At 38.4% G+C, this 20,184-nt stretch overlaps 1 protein-coding gene across 1 annotated transcript in view; it reads left to right on the top strand.

Moving 5' to 3' along the window:
• LOC309387672 (uncharacterized protein) overlaps positions 1-20,184 on the top strand; it is a 166,465-nt gene that overhangs the window by 41,791 nt on the left and 104,490 nt on the right. The window contains exons 3-10 of the mRNA XM_081944381.1: positions 11,269-11,358; positions 11,451-11,495; positions 13,890-13,934; positions 14,041-14,103; positions 14,181-14,234; positions 14,400-14,426; positions 15,856-15,939; positions 16,695-16,757. Coding sequence (XP_081800507.1) covers positions 11,269-11,358; positions 11,451-11,495; positions 13,890-13,934; positions 14,041-14,103; positions 14,181-14,234; positions 14,400-14,426; positions 15,856-15,939; positions 16,695-16,757 — 471 coding nt within the window. The remainder of the gene's footprint in view (positions 1-11,268; positions 11,359-11,450; positions 11,496-13,889; positions 13,935-14,040; positions 14,104-14,180; positions 14,235-14,399; positions 14,427-15,855; positions 15,940-16,694; positions 16,758-20,184) is intronic.

Genomic DNA, 20,184 nt, shown 5'->3' with positions numbered 1-20,184 from the left:
AAAGACAGCTGGGTAGATGCGTGTTTGCATGCCTTTGTCCTCCGGCAGCGCCTTCTTGTGCGCAGAACGCCACTTTGGTGGGAAACCGCTCGCCGTTCTTGCGCGCCTCTCCAGCCACCATCTTGGAAGTGAGTCGTGCGGACAGAGCTTTGGGGCTGAGGAGAGAGGCACACAAACACGCATCTACCCAACTGTCTTTTCCAGCTACCTAGCGCTCTTTTCCACCGATCGCGCATGCTTTTCGTGCGCATTTGGCCGGAAGGTAGCCCGCAGCTACCCCCTCCTCTCCTCCCTCTCGATCTCGGCTGGAGCCAACCTCGCCGGCCCTTCCAGAGCTGGAGCGGGATGGAGCGAAGAAAAAGGGGGGGAAGTGCAAACAAGAGCTCGGGGCGACAAGGGCTTCGCCGCGGACTTTTCCTTCTTGCGCGCACAACGTGCGCGATCGGTGGAAAAGAGCGCTAGGTAGCTGGAAAAGACAGCTGGGTAGATGCGTGTTTGCATGCCTTTGTCCTCCGGCAGTGCCTTCTTATGCGCAGAACGCCGCTTTGGTGGGAAACCGCTCGCCGTTCTTGCGCGCCTCTCCAGCCACCGCCTTGGAAGTGAGTCGCGCGGACAGAGCTTTGGGGCTGAGGAGTGGAAAATTCTTCCAAAAAGGAAATTTATTATTTTGTGCACTTACTACTTAAATAAGATTAAAATAAGTACACAAAACAATAAAAGAGATACTTACAGAAGGTAAGTAGCTTACTACTTACTACTTGCATTTCAAAGGAAATAAATACATATTTAATTTTACACATGTTAACAGCTGTTGGAATTGTGTTTGCACAACAGTGGAAAAAACAAAGATATGAAAATGAATAAATATTAGAATGTGCAAGAATGAATAAATTGACAATTAAAACCAAGAAGGCTTTGAATACTTTTTCATGTGGAATTTGTTTTATCAATTGCTAACTAACAGAAACAGCAATTAGAAATCTAAAAGTATGAAAGAAAACACCAATTATGAAAGGAAAGGTCATTAAAATGTATAAGGAAATATTATTAGTACTTGATCATTATTAATGTGTAGATAACTGCAGGACATTACATACCCACAAACACAAACTATAACAGTGCCAGGAAAACACACACACACACACACACACACACACACACACACAAACAATTTCCCCCCAAAAGACTGCAGATGAAACCAGTTTTTTTCCCTAACCCTAAGAACAGGAAAGACAAAGCCACAGGAATAAAAACCATCAAGGCATTGTGGGAAATTATAAAGGACAGTGCCAGGAAGCTCACAGAACCAGCAACCACCTCACAATTACCTAAACAACCAGGTATCACATAGAAACACACAAAATCTGGCAAAGCTGCCTTGCACCAACCTGGCCTGCCCATAGAAAAGAAGCCACCTTGAGACACATACCATACACCAACCTGTACACTTAAAAGCAACATATTGCATCACAAATAAAACATTTGCAAAAAGGAATAACATTTCTTGTAATAAACATTCTATAAACAATAAATAAATAAAAGTTCCCTAAAAATAATTAAAAACCACCAGGTTCAGAGAACACCAAAGGACCCCACAGTCCTCTCCCTCATCTTTTTCCTTTTTGTCCTTCGACTTCTCCTCCTCCTCCTTTCCTCACAACCCCATCTAGCACTGATGATGTTACCTAGTTTGGTAGTGAAATGTCTGTAAAAAAACCCACCAAGCTCAGAAAGCAGCAAGGATCCCACTTTCCCCCACCTCCTCCCTCTTTCTCCTTTTTGTCCCCCCCCCCCCAAAGACTGCAAATGAAACCAGTGTTTTTTTCCCCCCTAACCCTAAGGACAAGAAAGACAAAGCCACTGGAATAAAAACCATCAAGGCATTGTGGGAAATTATAAAGGACAGTGCCAGGAAGCTCACAGAACCAGCAACCACCTCAGAATTACCTAAACAACCAGGGTGAAACACATTAAATGTGGCAAAGCTGCCTTGCACCAACCTGGCCTGCCCATAGAAAAGCACCCACTTTGAGATATATAAACCTGGTCTGAACACTTTTAAGCAACATATTGCACCACAAAGAAAACATTTGCAAAAAGGAATAACATTTCTTGTAGTAAATATATTTTATAAACAATTAAAACATAAAAATTCCCAAACAATAATTTAAAAAAGATATTCTATAAATAAAAAAAATCCTTAAAAACCATTGTTAAGTATTCCACCAGCAATAATGTATACTATAACTATTTTAAGGTATTGTACCAACTGTAACCATTATTCCACCAGCAATAATTTATACTGTACCATTTCAAACTACTCCACACACAATAATTTAAAATGAAACCATTAAAAACATTCAATACACAATAAATTACAATAAAACAATTTAAAACAATTCTATACACAATACATTTTAAAGTATTGAGTATAGAATATTTTAAAATGGTTTATTTTAATTTATTTTGGATAGAATCTTTTTTAAAATAGTCTGAGACAATTTTAAAAAAGAATCCATACACAATAAATTGAAGTAAACCATTTTAAAATATTCTACACTCAATACTTTTAAGTAAAAATATTTTAAAAAATTCTATGCACAATAAATAAAATATTATTTTAAAATACATTAAAAAAATAAAAGAAAAAAAACCAGGTTACTTACCAGCAGGCAGAATCAGCAGCTCTCCGATGCAACAGGCAGCAGACAGGCAGAGAGGCAGGAGGACAGGTAAGACTGTTTAAGACTCTTAGGGCTTAGCCAGCCAGGCGAGGCTGGAGAGGGGAGGGTGGGGGACATTTGGCCTAGCCTCGCGGAGGCTTGCCACCCACGCCAGCCTGGTGCTTCGTCCCGGAAAGGCCCAGGGGCCTCTCCTGGGCTAAGCTAGCTTCCCGGCGGTCGCGCGTCCCACGCGACGCCGGTGCTTCATCCCGGAAAGGCCCAGGGGCCTCTCCTGGGCTAAGCTAGCTTTGGCGAGGAAAGCCTCGCTGAAGCGGCGGGCTGGCGTGGGCCATGCGGGCGGCGGGCAGCTAGCTCTGCCCAGGAGAGGCCCCTGGGCCTTTCCGGGACAAAGCACCGGCGTCGCGTGGGATGCGCGACCGCCGGGAAGCTAGCTTAGCCCAGGAGAGGCCCCTGGGCCTTTCCGGGATGAAGCACTGGCGTTGCGTGGGATCCGCGACCGCCGGGAAGCTAGCTTAGCCCAGGAGAGGCCCCTGGGCCTTTCCGGGATGAAGCACCAGGCTGGCGTGGGTGGCAAGCCTCCGCGAGGCTAGGCCAAATGCCCCCCACCCTCCCCTCTCCAGCCTCGCCTGGCTGGCTAAGCCCTAAGAGTCTTAAACAGTCTTACCTGTCCTCCTGCCTCTCTGCCTGTCTGCTGCCTGTTGCATCGGAGAGCTGCTGATTCTGCCTGCTGGTAAGTAACCTGGTTTTTTTTCTTTTATTTTTTTAATGTATTTTAAAATAATATTTTATTTATTGTGCATAGAATTTTTTAAAATATTTTTACTTAAAAGTATTGAGTGTAGAATATTTTAAAATGGTTTACTTCAATTTATTGTATATGGATTCTTTTTTAAAATTGTCTCAGACTATTTTAAAAAAGATTCTATCCAAAATAAATTAAAATAAACCATTTTAAAATATTCTATACTCAATACTTTAAAATGTATTGTGTATAGAATTGTTTTAAATTGTTTTATTGTAATTTATTGTGTATTGAATGTTTTTAATGGTTTCATTTTAAATTATTGTGTGTGGAGTAGTTTGAAATGGTACAGTATAAATTATTGCTGGTGGAATAATGGTTACAGTTGGTACAATACCTTAAAATAGTTATAGTATACATTATTGCTGGTGGAATACTTAACAATGGTTTTTAAGGATTTTTTTTATTTATAGAATATCTTTTTTAAATTATTGTTTGGGAATTTTTATGTTTTAATTGTTTATAAAATATATTTACTACAAGAAATGTTATTCCTTTTTGCAAATGTTTTCTTTGTGGTGCAATATGTTGCTTAAAAGTGTTCAGACCAGGTTTATATATCTCAAAGTGGGTGCTTTTCTATGGGCAGGCCAGGTTGGTGCAAGGCAGCTTTGCCACATTTAATGTGTTTCATCCTGGTTGTTTAGGTAATTCTGAGGTGGTTGCTGGTTCTGTGAGCTTCCTGGCACTGTCCTTTATAATTTCCCACAATGCCTTGATGGTTTTTATTCCAGTGGCTTTGTCTTTCCTGTCCTTAGGGTTAGGGGGGGAAAAAACACTGGTTTCATTTGCAGTCTTTGGGGGGGGGGGACAAAAAGGAGAAAGAGGGAGGAGGTGGGGGAAAGTGGGATCCTTGCTGCTTTCTGAGCTTGGTGGGTTTTTTTTACAGACATTTCACTACCAAACTAGGTAACATCATCAGTGCTAGATGGGGTTGTGGGGAAAAGAGGAGGAGGAGAAGTCGAAGGACAAAAAGGAAAAAGATAAGGAGGGAGAGGACTGTGGGGTCCTTTGGTGTTCTCTGAACCTGGTGGTTTTTAATTATTTTTAGGGAATTTTTATTTATTTATTGTTTATAGAATGTTTATTACAAGAAATGTTATTCCTTTTTGCAAATGTTTTATTTGTGATGCAAAATGTTGCTTTTAAGTGTACAGGTTGGTGTATGGTATGTGTCTCAAGGTGGCTTCTTTTCTATGGGCAGGCCAGGTTGGTGCAAGGCAGCTTTGCCAGATTTTGTGTGTTTCTATGTGATACCTGGTTGTTTAGGTAATTGTGAGGTGGTTGCTGGTTCTGTGAGCTTCCTGGCACTGTCCTTTATAATTTCCCACAATGCCTTGATGGTTTTTATTCCTGTGGCTTTGTCTTTCCTGTTCTTAGGGTTAGGGAAAAAAACTGGTTTCATCTGCAGTCTTTTGGGGGGAAATTGTTTGTGTGTGTGTGTGTGTGTGTGTGTGTGTGTGTTTTCCTGGCACTGTTATAGTTTGTGTTTGTGGGTATGTAATGTCCTGCAGTTATCTACACATTAATAATGATCAAGTACTAATAATATTTCCTTATACATTTTAATGACCTTTCCTTTCATAATTGGTGTTTTCTTTCATACTTTTAGATTTCTAATTGCTGTTTCTGTTAGTTAGCAATTGATAAAACAAATTCCACATGAAAAAGTATTCAAAGCCTTCTTGGTTTTAATTGTCAATTTATTCATTCTTGCACATTCTAATATTTATTCATTTTCATATCTTTGTTTTTTCCACTGTTGTGCAAACACAATTCCAACAGCTGTTAACATGTGTAAAATTAAATATGTATTTATTTCCTTTGAAATGCAAGTAGTAAGTAGTAAGCTACTTACCTTCTGTAAGTATCTCTTTTATTGTTTTGTGTACTTATTTTAATCTTATTTAAGTAGTAAGTGCACAAAATAATAAATTTCCTTTTTAATATCTTCTTTTTGTAGATCATTCATTGGGGCAAAAAATTCAGTGACATTGTCTTGGCCACTCCCATCCGGTCACATGACTGCCAAGCCACTCCCCCCGGTCACATGGCCGGCAAGCCACTCCCACCCGGTCACATGGCCGGCAAGCCACTCCCACCAGGTCACATGGCTGGCAAGCCACTCTCACAAAGGAGGCCACACCCACAGAGTAGGTTCCAAAAATTTTTGAAACCCACCACTGCCCTGAAGGCTCTGGAGGACAAAAATCAGCCCTACGGACAAACTGGTTCCGGTTTGCTCGTAGGGTGGGTTTTTCCCCCTCGAGAGCCTTCAAGAAAGCCTCTGAAAGGTCCCTGAAGGCTCCGGAGGGCTAAAATCAGCTCTAAAAGCAAACCGGAAGTACTTCTGGTTTGCCCATAGGGCTGGCTTTTTGTTCTCTGGAGGCTTCAGGTAAGGTCCTGAAGCCTCCAGAGGCCCTCGGGGGTGTAGGGGGGCTGTTTTCGCCCTCCCCAGGCTCCTATAAAGCCTCTGGAGCCTGAGGAGGGCGAAAAATGGCCTCAAAAAAAGGCTGAAGTCAGCTAACAAGGCAACGCCTTGAATGCCCTGACAAATGGCTCTGTGTGCCACCTGTGGCACGCATGCCATACGTTTGCCATCCCGGCTGTAGGCTGTGTTTTGAGTCCAGGTTTGGTTGAGTTCTCAGATGCTATCTGGTGAGTTGGGTAAAGGGCAAATACTATCATGCTTTAATCCCATCGCCCTGGAGCTGGAGTTTTGGAGCTGGGTTTTGTTAGGTAAATAGGGTGGCCAAGGCTTTTTTTAATGGCCCATTAACAAAGGTGGGGGGCTATTAAGAGTGAGTCTGTTTCCTGCCTAAAAACATGCTTCTCCATTTCTGATCCAGGGAAATATAATATTCTACCTTTTCAATATTTCCCAGGATATTTCATTTCTCTATGAGAGGGGTGGGTGCTAACTTCCTACAATATGAAGGGGACAATTTGATGAACAGGGATAATGTATCCTATAATCTGATGGGTTTCTTTATTTTTAAATCTCTGGTATTTCTGTTAAATCTAATTCATTAGGACATTGCCTGTCTACCATTTTAAAAAGTATTTCTAGCAGTAATGACAGCATAACATTTGTTGTGAAGTACACTTTAAGTTAGGTATAAATTAAAATTTGTATAGTAAAAGCTGCTGTAGATACTAAATGACAAAACATGTTGCAGTAAAATAGAGTGTTCGATTGTTTTAATTCCAATTTAGTCCGGTATGGGCCCTGCACAAAGAATGCTGGTGGGCTCCATAGGATTCTTGGGTTGCAATATTTGCACCTTGCATAAGATATCAGTCACATCTCATAATGATTGGCCTTATTGGATGTTCAAAAGTCAACATCAAACACATTGTTTTCTAGCTCAGTATAATAATGGTATTAAATGTATTTTCAAACCACATTTTTTCTTTCTCTCTAAATGTCATTAGCAAAACCCTACAAAATTTTGGAAAAGAACCATAGTATAATATTTTAATGGACAGTTTTTTTTATCAAAATGTTCTGAACTCTTGCTTTCTGAGTTGATATATTTTGGAGTAGGCAGAAAGTGTGATCCAACATAAATAGTAACTGTTACTATTACAAAATGAAGAAATGTTTATTTCATAAGAAAGATCTTTAGACAGAATTATTTTCAGTATGCCATTATGGGCTTAATAGTTAAGTCACTTTCACATTTCTTTCACATCCATTTTGGTTAAAAATTAACTCAAAGAACAACAACCTTTTCAAGTTTGGGATAGTATTATATAATTTCATGTGATTGGTATGAAATTTTTCCCCACCCACCCATCACGTGCCACCCTCCACCCCAATTTGAAAATGATTCAAATGATTTTTTAAAATTTCCAAACATTTATTTTAGGGAATTGCAAGAAATTTACAGGCTAATAGATAGGAAGTTGACCAGAGTAGGTTATAAGACAGGTGGCTTTATAAATGTTTTAAATAAATAAATAAAATAAATACTAGATAATTGAGTTTCTAGCCTCAACAAATACTGTTTCTGACTAGACACATTGCGTAAAGATAAAACTGTTGTGGGAAGTGACATTAATGAAAACTAACAAAAAGTTTCACTTTTCTAGATCCATCTGAAAAATTTCTTAAGTAGAAGAAAAATAAGCAGGTTGTTGTTTGTGTCTGAAAATGTAATCACATGTGTGAATGTAATTATAGTATTCATATGGCACGCTATAAAACTTACTCAGTAACACATAGTTTCATATTAACATAGCAAACTAAATCTGATACACTGATATTAGCTGAATAATGGCTTCAAATAGTGTACGATACACAGGAATGCCAACAAAATACAAACCCCAAAATGCAACTCACTACAAGAGAAACTCAATACCATCACTCCAAAATCACAAAATAACAATTCAGAACTATGGATCAAAAATCTATCCAACAGATCTTTATCTGATGACGAAAAGACCATCCTCATACACGGCCTCACAAACTCTGAGAAAGAACCTTCACCTAATCCTACAACGAGCTACAGATATTTGCCACTATTGTATTGCAAAACAAAAGTGTATTTCTCTGTCTTAGAACCAAAGGCAGAAGGCATTCAGTAGTACATCTGCAGTACCCAAGAAGTAGTTTCTCTTTTGTTTGTCCCCCAAATTTCATTGGTCATTCACTACTTTGTTGGTCACTTTATTGGTTATCATATTATTCTGGTTTATTACATGTAAGGTCATGAGCCTTTAAGTAACAGGCTTATTTTATATGTTATAATTAATTGTAATAAATTATTTTATCAATAGATATTTTATTGTATTCTTTTATTTTGTGTCTTATTGAACATAGGTACCAGCATAATGATATTTAATAAACTGCTACCAGTGGTAATGGATAAGAAATCCCATCAAAGATAAATATCATAGAATCTCAGGCCTCAGGATCAAATTCCACTCCCTGTTTCTGTAAAAATCCAAATTAAAGCATTGACAATTATTCCATATTTTGGACTCTGGAGATAGAGAGAAAGTTATGCTCTTCTTATAACATTCTTTCATTTTTCTGAAGAGTGTTATCATATCCTGTCTGGTCATCTCCAATCTTCTTAAGGCTAAACATTCAGTTCCTTCAGTCATTCATTGTTAGATTGATGTATCCAATCTCCTGTTTATTCTCATTAACATTCTCATTGCACGTTCCAATCTCTTTGAACTTTTTAATAAGTGGTGCTTAAAATAAACACAATATTTGAAGTATAATACCATTAGTCTTCAATATTTAATTTGGTTCTGCACTAAGAAAGAGATTGAATTCAAACCCTACATTCTTCCTTCCTTTTACCATTAATGGTAATAAACTAAGTAATGATTCCTTGCCCCAGAATTTAAAGAGTAAGAATTAAGATTAAGAATTATATGTAGCTTCACAGTAATGGGTCAGCTGTGAGTCAGCAGTGAGTCTTGTGATGATTCACCACACAGCCAACCACCATGCAAAAACTAACCTTACCGTACACAAAAGGGGTGTCAGAAATGACAGATAACCCCTAGGAATAACAATAGCCAGAATAACCAGAATAGAATAACCAGGAATTATCCAGAACCAATGACAAAATATAGAAGGATGAAAGAAACAATGTAAAAAAAAATCAACTGTATGAGTGGTGGGATTCAAAAATTTTTTACTACTGGTTCTGTGGGTGTGGCTTGTTGGGCATGGCAGGGGAAGGATACTGCAAAATCTCCATTCCCTCCACACTCCAAGGGAAGGATACTGTAAAATCTCCATTCCCTCCCCACTCCAGGGGAAGGTTACTGCAAAATCCCCATTTCCTCCCAATCAGCTGGGACTCGGGAGGCAGAAAATAAATGGGGGCAGGGCCATGAGGGGTGGTATTTACCGGTTCTCTGAACTACTCAAAATTTCCACCATCTGTTCTCCAGAACCTGATGAATACCACCTCTGAACTGTACTCATTGCAACCAATTATACATTGGACAAACATCACATCAATTAAAAACCAGGATCCACTAATACCAGCTGACAGTCAAATGACAGGATTCCAGATCCTTAATCTCTACCCACACTAACACCAAACAGCACTGATTCAATTGGATCAACACAAAAATCATCAGCCACGTTGCCGCCTGCCACACTTGTGTGTTCATTGAAGCCTGGCATTCCACAAGCAATTCCATCAACAGACACATTGACCTACAACCAGCTATGAATCCCTCAGAATCCAAATCAACTGCACAGCCCACCAGAGACAGAACTGATGCTCAACCAACCCATGCAACCCCCGCCCACCAGCAGTTTACCTCCCAATGGCCCTGACCTGATATAATCTTATATTATCACAAGACCCATCATTGATGACTCACAGCTGACCCATCACTAGACCCTCACTTGACACACCCATACCTGAAACCCTTATAAGCAGAAGAACACTGACACTGCCATCCCCTAAACTCTGCTGAAAAGTGTTACCTAGCCTGTAACAAAATGTTCAGAAACCAACCCACAAGCTCAGAGAACGAACCTTCACCCTTACACTCCCCCCACCTCCAATCCTGCTCTTTAAAAACTGAAGTTTAAGAAACCTTGGAATTTGATACCAGAGTTTAAAGAAAATATTATTAGGCCTGGCCAGCTGTTTCTAATGTTGTTTTTTGAAACTGCTTTTGTGCCTATTCCAGAAGAGCTGAAAACTGGTGAAAAAAGGGAGCAAAAGTTAACAATGGCATCTTCCGGACGACTTCCGGTAGCCGAAGGGACAATCTTATAGCCTGCAAAGTGTTGCCAAAATTGTCACTGATTTTTTCCCTTTGAGGTTAAAGACAAGGCTCCAGTTTTGAAGAAAGGCCTTTTTGGCTGCAATTTTGTGATTTGTATGTAGAAAGGATTCAAAACTATTTTGAAGTGTTAATCTACTGTCACTGGACAGGCATTGGGGTTATTGAACTATTCTAAAGTACTATTAGAATTACTCTGCTTGTAATCGGTTTTAATATGTTGTAATAGAATTTTGGGATGTTGTGGTAAACTAATTCTAAGATTTTATTTATTTTTCTAACTGAGTATTTTGCAAATATTAAACCCTTGTGTTTGTAACTGAAGAAGTATTATATTTTAATTAAGTTCTTTGATTACACTATGTTATTAGCTAAGAAAACCTCACAATTTGAAATCACAAATTCTAATGAAATCATAAATTTGTCTGATAAAAGGAACTATGATCCATTTAAGATTATAATTGTTAGTCTTTAAAGTAGCACATGACTTTTGTTTTTCTAGAAAAACAATAAAATGGCTACCCTAATGGAAATTGTTTTAATGGCATGTAAACGAATAAAAAAGCAAAAAAGAGATGGAAGGGGAATGATATAAACATGTGTCAGTCTTAATTTTGTACTCATTTTCAGATTGATGTGAAAGATCTTAAACATAAGGAACATCCATCATTTTAGTTGCATTAATATATTTACAAATATAAATGGTAAGCCCAGAACAGGGACTCTGCCTTATGAATGTGAAAAAATTTAAACTCATTGATGTTCCAGTGGCAATGTCCTTTCTGACTTCATGATATTAAGAAGTAGATTCTTATTGGTTTTTGTTCTCACTGCTATAAGTTATACATATTTCTCCTTCTACTCCTTCTCCCTCCTCCTCCTCCTCCTCCTCCTCTTCCTCCTCCTCCTCCTCCTCCTGCACCACCACCACCATCAGCATCATCATTTTGGGTGTTGAAGGAAATACATAGATCACATATATATTATATATTGTGTATTTAATTTTCACAGGGTGAAAGAGGTTTGCCAGGTTTACAAGGCTTAGTTGGATTTCCTGGAGTACAAGGACCAGAAGGGCCTCCAGGAGCCTACGGAACAAAGGTAAAATGAACCTTATGCCAAACATTAACCTGCAGAATAGTACTTGAAATCCTGATAACAATAAATAAACAAGTTTTTGTATCTTTCTGTAGGGTGATACTGGAGAACCAGGACTACCAGGAACAAAAGGAACGAGAGTAAGTTTGCATGAAACATTATTGCTGCTATACATATCATGCCTGTTGTGGTTTGTGTAATAAGCCATAGTAGCCTTGTTTACATAATGTTCCAAACCATTAGTTATGGATTGCAAATCACAATAACTGGGTGCATGTAACACACTAGGTTATAATCAAATACACTGCATTCTGCTCAGCATGATGCATACTCTAGTTTTTTAAAAGTAGCATTGAACATGTTAATCATTCTTAATTTGTTGTATTTATTACATGGTAATGTGCACCATCCTTTGTAGAGCACAATTTGCATGTCTTAAATGTTTATAATTACTTTTTCACTTTCTTACTAGAATGCTGTTTGATCTACTTAATGGTAATCAGTGTTAATGCTCAATGATGTGAAAATGACAGTGAAATAGCTATTTACACTTAAATCTTATCGAATGTCATTTGATCTGTTGTTTGCAAGTAAGAACAGGAAAGTATTCAACAGTTTATTAACAATCTAGCTAAAATATTTAAAGAAAAATGAAATATACTCCCATAAAAATTAGAATGCTTTGGTGGCTTAAATATCTTTTGGTGGTTGGGATCTGAAGTTGCTGTTCTCAAGGATTGTCAGAGAGTAAATGCTTCTCTGAGTTTAGAAGTTCATACAAGTGCCTCATGATAGCATCTAGCCACCCTGTTTATCAGCCTCTGTTTCAATTGATTTTGATTTTCCCAGCATCAGAAAAATGTATTATATCTTCTCAAGTTATTGCTTGAAGCGATAAGATTTTCCATCACTAAGCAATGTCATAAAGCATAATATCACATGACCATGTCTCTTAGTAAAAGCAGTTCCAGTAGTTCCCAGTTACAATTATTAAATGAATCACATTGGTTGTTATTCAAGGACTTCATGTAACCACGATTTCTGACATCCTGCCAGCTTCCCAATTCACTTTGCTTGCAGAAAGCCTGCAGAGAAGGCAACAAATCGCAATCATGTGACTGAGGGACATTCAATGGTTAGAAATCCAGGCTGGTTGCCGAGCACTTGGCCCATGATCATGAGACTGTGGGGGTACGACGATGGCCATAACATTGAGGATTGCTTGTAAATATTACTCATTCAGCACCATCCTAAGTTGAAAGAAGTAATGGTTTCTGGATGAGGAAAATGGCAGATAGACATCTCTGAATATGCAGAGACAACAATGCGGTAATAATGCGGCAATAACCAATGGACTGGTAGCAAACTTGGTCCAATAGAACTTCTTTGGACAAGGTGAGGATGAGGGAGCACTTGCATTTGCAGCAGATGGCAGGACAGGGTTTCTCCCATAGGCTGAGCATTGGGAGATGAAGGAAGCCACCAAGCCATTAACTTTAGCACAGCCTTGAAGAACATTAAATTAGTCAAATCTCATTTTTTGGATATACAATTAATGTAAAGTTAAAGAGATCTTTCAAAGAACCAGACAAATTTATCTGACTAGACAAATTTTGAGTATTAGAACTTACTAAGAATTTTGAAAATGTGAGTAAATAAAACAAAACAAGCCTGAGATTTTGTGAATACAGTATGAAAATGGGACTGTTCAGGGGCCTAAAGCTCCAGTCGGGAAAAGGAACCGTGAAGCTTGGAAAAAACAGTCAAAGGCATGACACTTCATTTCAAAATATCTTTGAGGAATTAGGAGAGAAACTTACAACTAAATTGACAGCAATAATTTCTATAGCTGCCAACATATTTCTTAAAGACTTTAAAGAAGTTAAAAATGTCAAAGATGAGGAAGAGAAAATAGCAAAAAATATAGAAATATTGTAAAATAAAGAAAGGGTGGAATATAAAAGTTAATTGTTAAAGTGGAATTATAAATGACAATGAAAAACAAGCAGGACAAGGATATTATTACTGGATTTTCAAAAGAAGTTTTCAAGAGTTCAGAAGAGAACTTTGAGATGAGAGAAAGAAAGTTTGAATGGGAGAATTAAATTTTGATGAATTAAAGATTAAAGCTGTTAAAGGTAAAAGGAAGGAACATAAAGCTGATTTATTTTATCAGTGATAAAATAAGAACAATCTATAAAATCCAGGAAACCCTTAATGGACTTTTTGCCAATACTTGGCAATGGTATTTTGGAGGGGAATGTCAATGGGGTTCAGAATTACAAAAGCAGTATAATGACATCACAAGTCCTTCCCCTGCTCTATATGTGTTATGATGTTGCATACTAACATGAAAGGGAAGACCTTATAGTACAGCACTGCTTTCACCATTGTATTAAAACTTTAAAAAAGGTTGAGAATGTGACTTATAATATGTGTTTCTGATGGTTTAAATTGTCCCTCATGAATGTAGAGGAGAAACAATTTCTTGATGGTACTATTTACATTCTTTTTATCATTTCCTCAAAACTTAGGGGCCTCCTGGTTCAGCAGGCTATCCGGGGAATCCTGGCCTTCCGGTGGGTATAAAATCAAGGTTGCAGTTGAAACACATTCAAGTTTTTATTTCAGTAGGAATAACCTACTGACCACTGTTTGCTTTTCTGTATCCTTTCTGAACCTCAGGGCATCCCTGGAGGTGATGGCCCGGCTGGTCCTCCTGGGATCCCAGGATGCAATGGAACAAAGGTAAACTGTTTTAAACAAGTATTTTGAAGCTCTTTTTAAAAATCCATGAATTAAAGACGTTTTTTCTCTTCCATTAGGGAGAAAGAGGTCCCTTTGGCCCACCCGGTTTACGTGGCTTACCTGGCAATCTCGTAAGCATTTTAAAATCATTTGTTTTAACTGAAATCAAAACAAGTATAATAAAAAATAAATATGAAAATCGATGGCTCAGTTTGCAATACAAAATTTAATTGTGGAATGATAATTAAAACAACTGGCTATTTTTTAAATTTCTCGGACAATGTTATATTTTCTAGGGACCTCCAGGAGTTCCAGGAATAAAGGTATATTTTCTAGTTAAGAACATACCTATCATTTATTGTTTATATGATATGTGGATTTGCTACTCTAACAGAATTCAAAAAATCATTTGTTCAATTGGTCATAGGGGAAAAAAAACAACATCCATAGAAGATTAAGCATTTGGACTAACTCAAAATGTCACAGAATAATGAACAGCTTGATTTATTAAAGAAAACCAAGAGCTCCCTCTCATTATAAAAACAGAAAGGAAAAATCAGTTTCCTGCATGATGTTGCCTGAGTAATTGGTTCTCCTCTCCCTTGTAAAATATTAGCAGTCCTTGTGTTGCCCGTTCTAAATTTGGAGCTAGCATCCTTTTCTCTTTGAGAACAAAGAATCACTTGCCTTATTGGATTTTTGGAAAAACATACTTCATTTCTCTTTTGAGGAAAAAGAAGCTGCAGAGAACACACTTTGATTGGAAGTGGGGCCTGATGCAAGTTTCCTTTTTTTTAAATATATCCCCTTTCCTGGGGTTTTTAATGGGCCATTTACCACAAAAGAAGTCATGAGGCAAATATAATGACAGAATATGTCACAGGAAATAAGAATAGACCTTCATCCAGACTAAGGAAAGATTCCAGTTTGGAGCTCTGCATGAGTATCTTTTTTTTGTCAAAGAAAAAGGGTCAGTTTCTTTCATAATGACGGACTGCTCCATTGCTCCAACCATACTGTAAAATTCTTTCCAAAAATAGCATTTTTGTTCAGTTACAACTTTTCCATTCAATTCACAGGAAGTATTGGAAGGTTAGCATTGAGAGAAGGGCCCCACAGTAGGCACCTGTTTTTGCTCAGGTCTGTTCAAACATATATCAAATAGGTGGATCAAAGATCTCACTTGTGGTTTTCATGTAGAATTGCTGAAACACTATAAAACAAGTTCAGTTCTCAAAAAAAAGCAAGGAGAATAATCCCTTTTCTAATAAAAAGGATGCGACTAATGGAACCTGTCAGCTCCCTTTTGCAACCAATAATTTTGTCCGTCTTTTGTACATTTTTAAAGTTTACTATCAATCTGAGGGGCAAATAGAATAGCAATAGCACTTAGACTTATATGCATAGTGCTTTACAGCCCTCTCTAAGCAATTTACAGAGTCAGTATATACGTCACATGATGCCACCACAACGACGTGAGTTTGATAACCCTGAACTAGATAATAATTAGATTTCTGTTTTATTGCTATTTCTGCTTTGTCCATGTCTTGTTCTTTTGGTTAAAAGCCAGCTTAAAGACCTCAAAAAGTTTTCTTGTTATTTTGCAACATTTTAATGAAATCCTTAAAAACCTCAATGTAAAATTAATTATGGTTAGTAATAAGTCCTCAATTTTCACTCAAACAGGTGAACAGCAGCAGCAATGCTCTTGTACTAATTGCAATCTATTATTTTTAAATCTGTGTCGTATAGGGAGACCCAGGAGAAATTGTTGCAATCCTGCCAGGTGGTTTTCAAAAGGGTGAGAAAGGATTGCCTGGACATACTGGATTACCAGTGAGTTTTATTCTAACTAGCAAAGATTACAATTTTGATAAATGTGGGGTGATGAGAGGAGGCAAAGGAGAATCTTGTTACTGCAGAAGCCTTAGAAAAGGAAGTGACTTGTATTTCTATACAATCTGTCTTTACCACCCCTAAGTCCATCAGAAAGACAGAATCGAAAAGTTAGGAATATAACTAGTGAAACACCATATGACTCTGCAGAAGTGACGGGGCATAGAAGAATCCACAAATATTTGCCCCTGATCAACTCTGGCATCCTGGGCATGTTGCTTCCTTTGAGGATCTGGACTAATCTGGAAAGAAATTTTGAAGACCTGATGGATATTTAATGGAAATATTCACCCAAGATGTAGCAATTGTGAAAAGGATAACATCAACACTAAAAAGTACTAGGAGAGAGCTTGAAATATTCTGTCTGTGATGTGGATATCAATGAATAACATATTGCACACAATTCTGTTTGCCTCATATTGAAGAAAATAGTTTAGGACTGGAAAAGATACTGAAGAAAATAATCCAAATTAATTATCTAGTGGTTGAGTGCCGTTTATATAAAGAAAGCTAAGATATTTAGGCTTTGAATATCACCATTACATCTATGTCAGAGATTACAATGAGACATAAAGGGGAAATGAGCTAAATTTTTGGCTCCTGAGCCATGGTCAAGTGTAGGAAACTATGACATTATATAGCAAAGTGGCTTAAGAAACTGTGTTACTGACATCTCAACCTTTTTTCATACCCAGGGAACACCTGGACTTCCAGGTAATACTGGCCCTATTGGACCACCTGGACCTCCTGGAAGACAAGTAAGTGATCAGCTTTAGAGGTTTTAAACGGCATATTGCAAGAATTCATGATTTCAATTAGGCATTGTCTAAATTTATCCCTAATCTAAATTTGTCCTCCAACTTTAGGTATGTTAAACATGCACTGGGTTCAGCTAGATCTCACATCAGGTGATTTCAGAGAATTTCTCTTTTTTTTTTTTTGAGGCGAAGCAACATTTCTCCAGGTGTACCGAAATGGAATTGATATTACCCTGAACAATTTCAGAACAATTTCAATATTTTAATGGTCTACAGAAAGGTTTATAGGTTTGCAAAATGTATGTATATGAAAAATGCCAAGGCAATATTGAATGACTGAGCCATCCCTCTTCCTTTGCACCAACCTTATACCCAGCTAATGCCACGAGACCTTGGGAGTTCTTACTAATTCCATTCCACAGCTCCATACTGCAGAACTCATTGAAGCAGATCCTGTGAAGCAAGAATCGAACCACTTAACCTGCTTAGCTTAGCTTTAGCTTAGCTTGGCTTTCCAAGACAGTTTACAGAATGAATCATTCTTTCCATCAATCTTCAGTCCAAGACTTTTTCCAGTATTGAAAATTTTACGATATTATATTTTTTCATCCTCCTTGCTCCTTTTGAAGAAACATTTTTCACTTATTCTTTCTGTTATTGTGTCTTATGTCATGTTAGGTCTTTTTTTCTCTTCATCAACATTAGGTCTTATTATAATAGGTAAGGTTTTAATTCAAGTACTATGACTGCTTGGCACTTTAGATGTGATTTTGAAAAAGATGCTTTGATGTTCAGGAAATACAGGCAGAGCATCTGTCTCTAATTCTTCAAAGCAGCCACAATTTTGATTCAGACTTGTATTATGTTTGGACTCCTGCATAGTCCAAGGCCTCCATTCAAAATTATTTCTGAAGTACTGCATAGCCCTACTGTGTATCGGTATTGCAAGTATGATGTTCTATGTGGTGTGCAGGTCTTCATAGAGTGTGTAAGTTGCAAGTTATATCCTATATTATGATATATTGTGCATTCAAACCAACATTTTATTATTATTCAAAATATTATATAAAAAAATTTAAGAAATCCCTAATTATGATACAACATGGTGGCAAAGAAACAGAAGATAAGAGGAAATCTGCTGCAGTTGCACTACCACTATCCAAATTTCCACTCCTCAGAAATTATTAAATGGTTTTTGCAGGTAAAGGCAAACTCTGCAGCTTTAGATCATCTTTGAATTGCTGCTAGTGAGGCTGTGCTCTTAAGACAATCATATCTCTGGGATGGATACAATTAAGAATTACTTTAATAGCCTAAATTGCTCCCATAGAAGAAAATAATGCAGTATTTGTGGAGAATAAACTAGGGAGGAGCAAATAGGTACGAGAACCAGCAGATAGTCTCTCAAAAATCTCCTATGCTTGTGACTGTCCCAAGTTGGTATAGGGCAGTGATGGCGAACCTATGGCACACGTGCCACAGGTGGCACGTGGAGCCATTTGTCAGGGCATGCGAGGCGCTGCCCTGTCAGCTGGCCAGCACGCATGTGCGCGCTGGCCAGCTGAATTCATCATTTTTAAAAGCCATTTTTTTGCCCTCCCCAGGCTCCAGAGGCTTTATAGGGGCCTGAGGAGGGCGAAAAGAGCCTCCCCCGCCCTCCCGGAGGCCTCCGGAGGCTTCAGGGACGGTCCGGAGGCTTCCCTGAAGCCTTCGGAAAGCTTAAAATGACCCTCCGAGCAAACCGGAAGTCACGGAAGTCACTTCCGGTTTGCTCGGAGGTTCGTTTAGAGCGCTCCGAAGGCGTCAGGGAAGCCTCCGGACGGTCCCTGAAGCCTCCAGAGGGCCTCCGGGGGGCGGGGGAGGCTCTTTTTGCCCTCCCCAGGCTCCTATAAAGCCTCTGGAGCCTGGGGAGGGTGAAAAAAGCATGTAAAATGGGGGAGTTGCGCCTGTTGTGCGTGCATGCGCACTGGGGGGTCGCACATTGCATTATGGGTGCGGCACGCCCGCACACGACCCCCCTGCGCTCCCCCCACTGGTGGCACGCGAGCCAAAAAAAGGTTCGCCATCGCTGGTATAGGGCATCTGGATTACATAAAAAAGAGAAACCAGGGTAGTAGAAGAACTCAGTTAAGTTACCCACCATATAGCAAGAAAGAGCTGAAGAGAGAAGAAGCCCAGGAATGATACTGGCAGAAGTTTATGTCTGTATTTGAAAAAGCAGCAATAGGTCCTGCTATGGAAAATGCCACAAGGCAGCAAACACAAAACTGGCTTAGTATGACAACTTCTCAGCTTCTCGGCTTCTCCAGGATAGCCACTATGAGATAAGAGGAGTACAGTATGGGTTGTTGCATTTGGACTAAGCCAGAAGTAAAATTTATAAAAGTATAAAAGTAAAAAGTAAAAGTAATTTTGTAAAGTATCAAAAACTACTGAGGCAGAAAAGCAACATGATCCAATACATCAATTCAGAAAGGAACAATAAAAGAGAATATTCATAGAAGTCCAAAACATCGTGAGGAAAGTCCAAGATTTTCAAGTTCTTTTCAAGAGGGAGTAATGGAGCTATAGATTTCCATTACTGGAAACAGGCAGATAACTCTTTTATACCACAGACACACCTTCTAATTGTTTATGGGACTGAGAGAGAATTTCTGATCCTGCATATTCTTTATTTTAAATCAGTGCTATGATTCATGGGCTGCATTTTTCTCCTGAAGAGCTGATTATTCTAAACTAAATAATAATGATAAAGAATACAATGCATCAAGAATATCTCAGAAACCACAAATAGACTTCTACAACCACATAGAATCAGCATAGCACTCAAGCCAACAAAAGCCCTTCAAAATAGCCTAAACAAATCAAAAGACCCAGCAACCCCAGAAAAAAAAATCTCATTTACAACATACAATGTAAGAACTGCAACAACCATTATGTAGGACAAACAGGCAGAAGACTGGCAGAATGCATCCATGAACACCAACTGGCAGTCAGAAGACATGACGAAAATTCTTTAATTTCACAACACATAGACAAATTTAACCATAGTTTCAATTGGGAAAATGTGACAATCCTAGTCCAGGCCAAGTCCAAAAATGCTAGGGAATTTCTAGAAGCCTGGCACTCTGACAAATGAGCCATTAAAAGATACAACCAAGGAATCTCTAAGATCACCTCCACCCACACAGACAGGCAAGACAGCAGAATATAAACTGACAGCAAACAGCACTCCTTACTAGCACTGATTATGTTACCTAGTTAACAGTAATGAAATGTCTGCAAGAAAACAAGCAAGCTCAGAGAGTACCAAGGACCCCTCAATAAATATCATTGACAAAATCATGATCAGTAAAACTGCAAAAGACAGTTTTACTTTAAACATTTTACATCATGTGATGATACTTTTAACACCATCAAAGAACAA

The sequence above is a fragment of the Natrix helvetica genome (genome assembly GCF_964273705.1).
Source record: "Natrix helvetica genome assembly, chromosome: 2".
NCBI classification, from domain to species: Eukaryota; Metazoa; Chordata; class Lepidosauria; order Squamata; family Natricidae; genus Natrix; species Natrix helvetica.
Note: the sequence above shows the minus strand (reverse complement) of the source record. Positions and strands in the feature narration are given on the sequence as shown.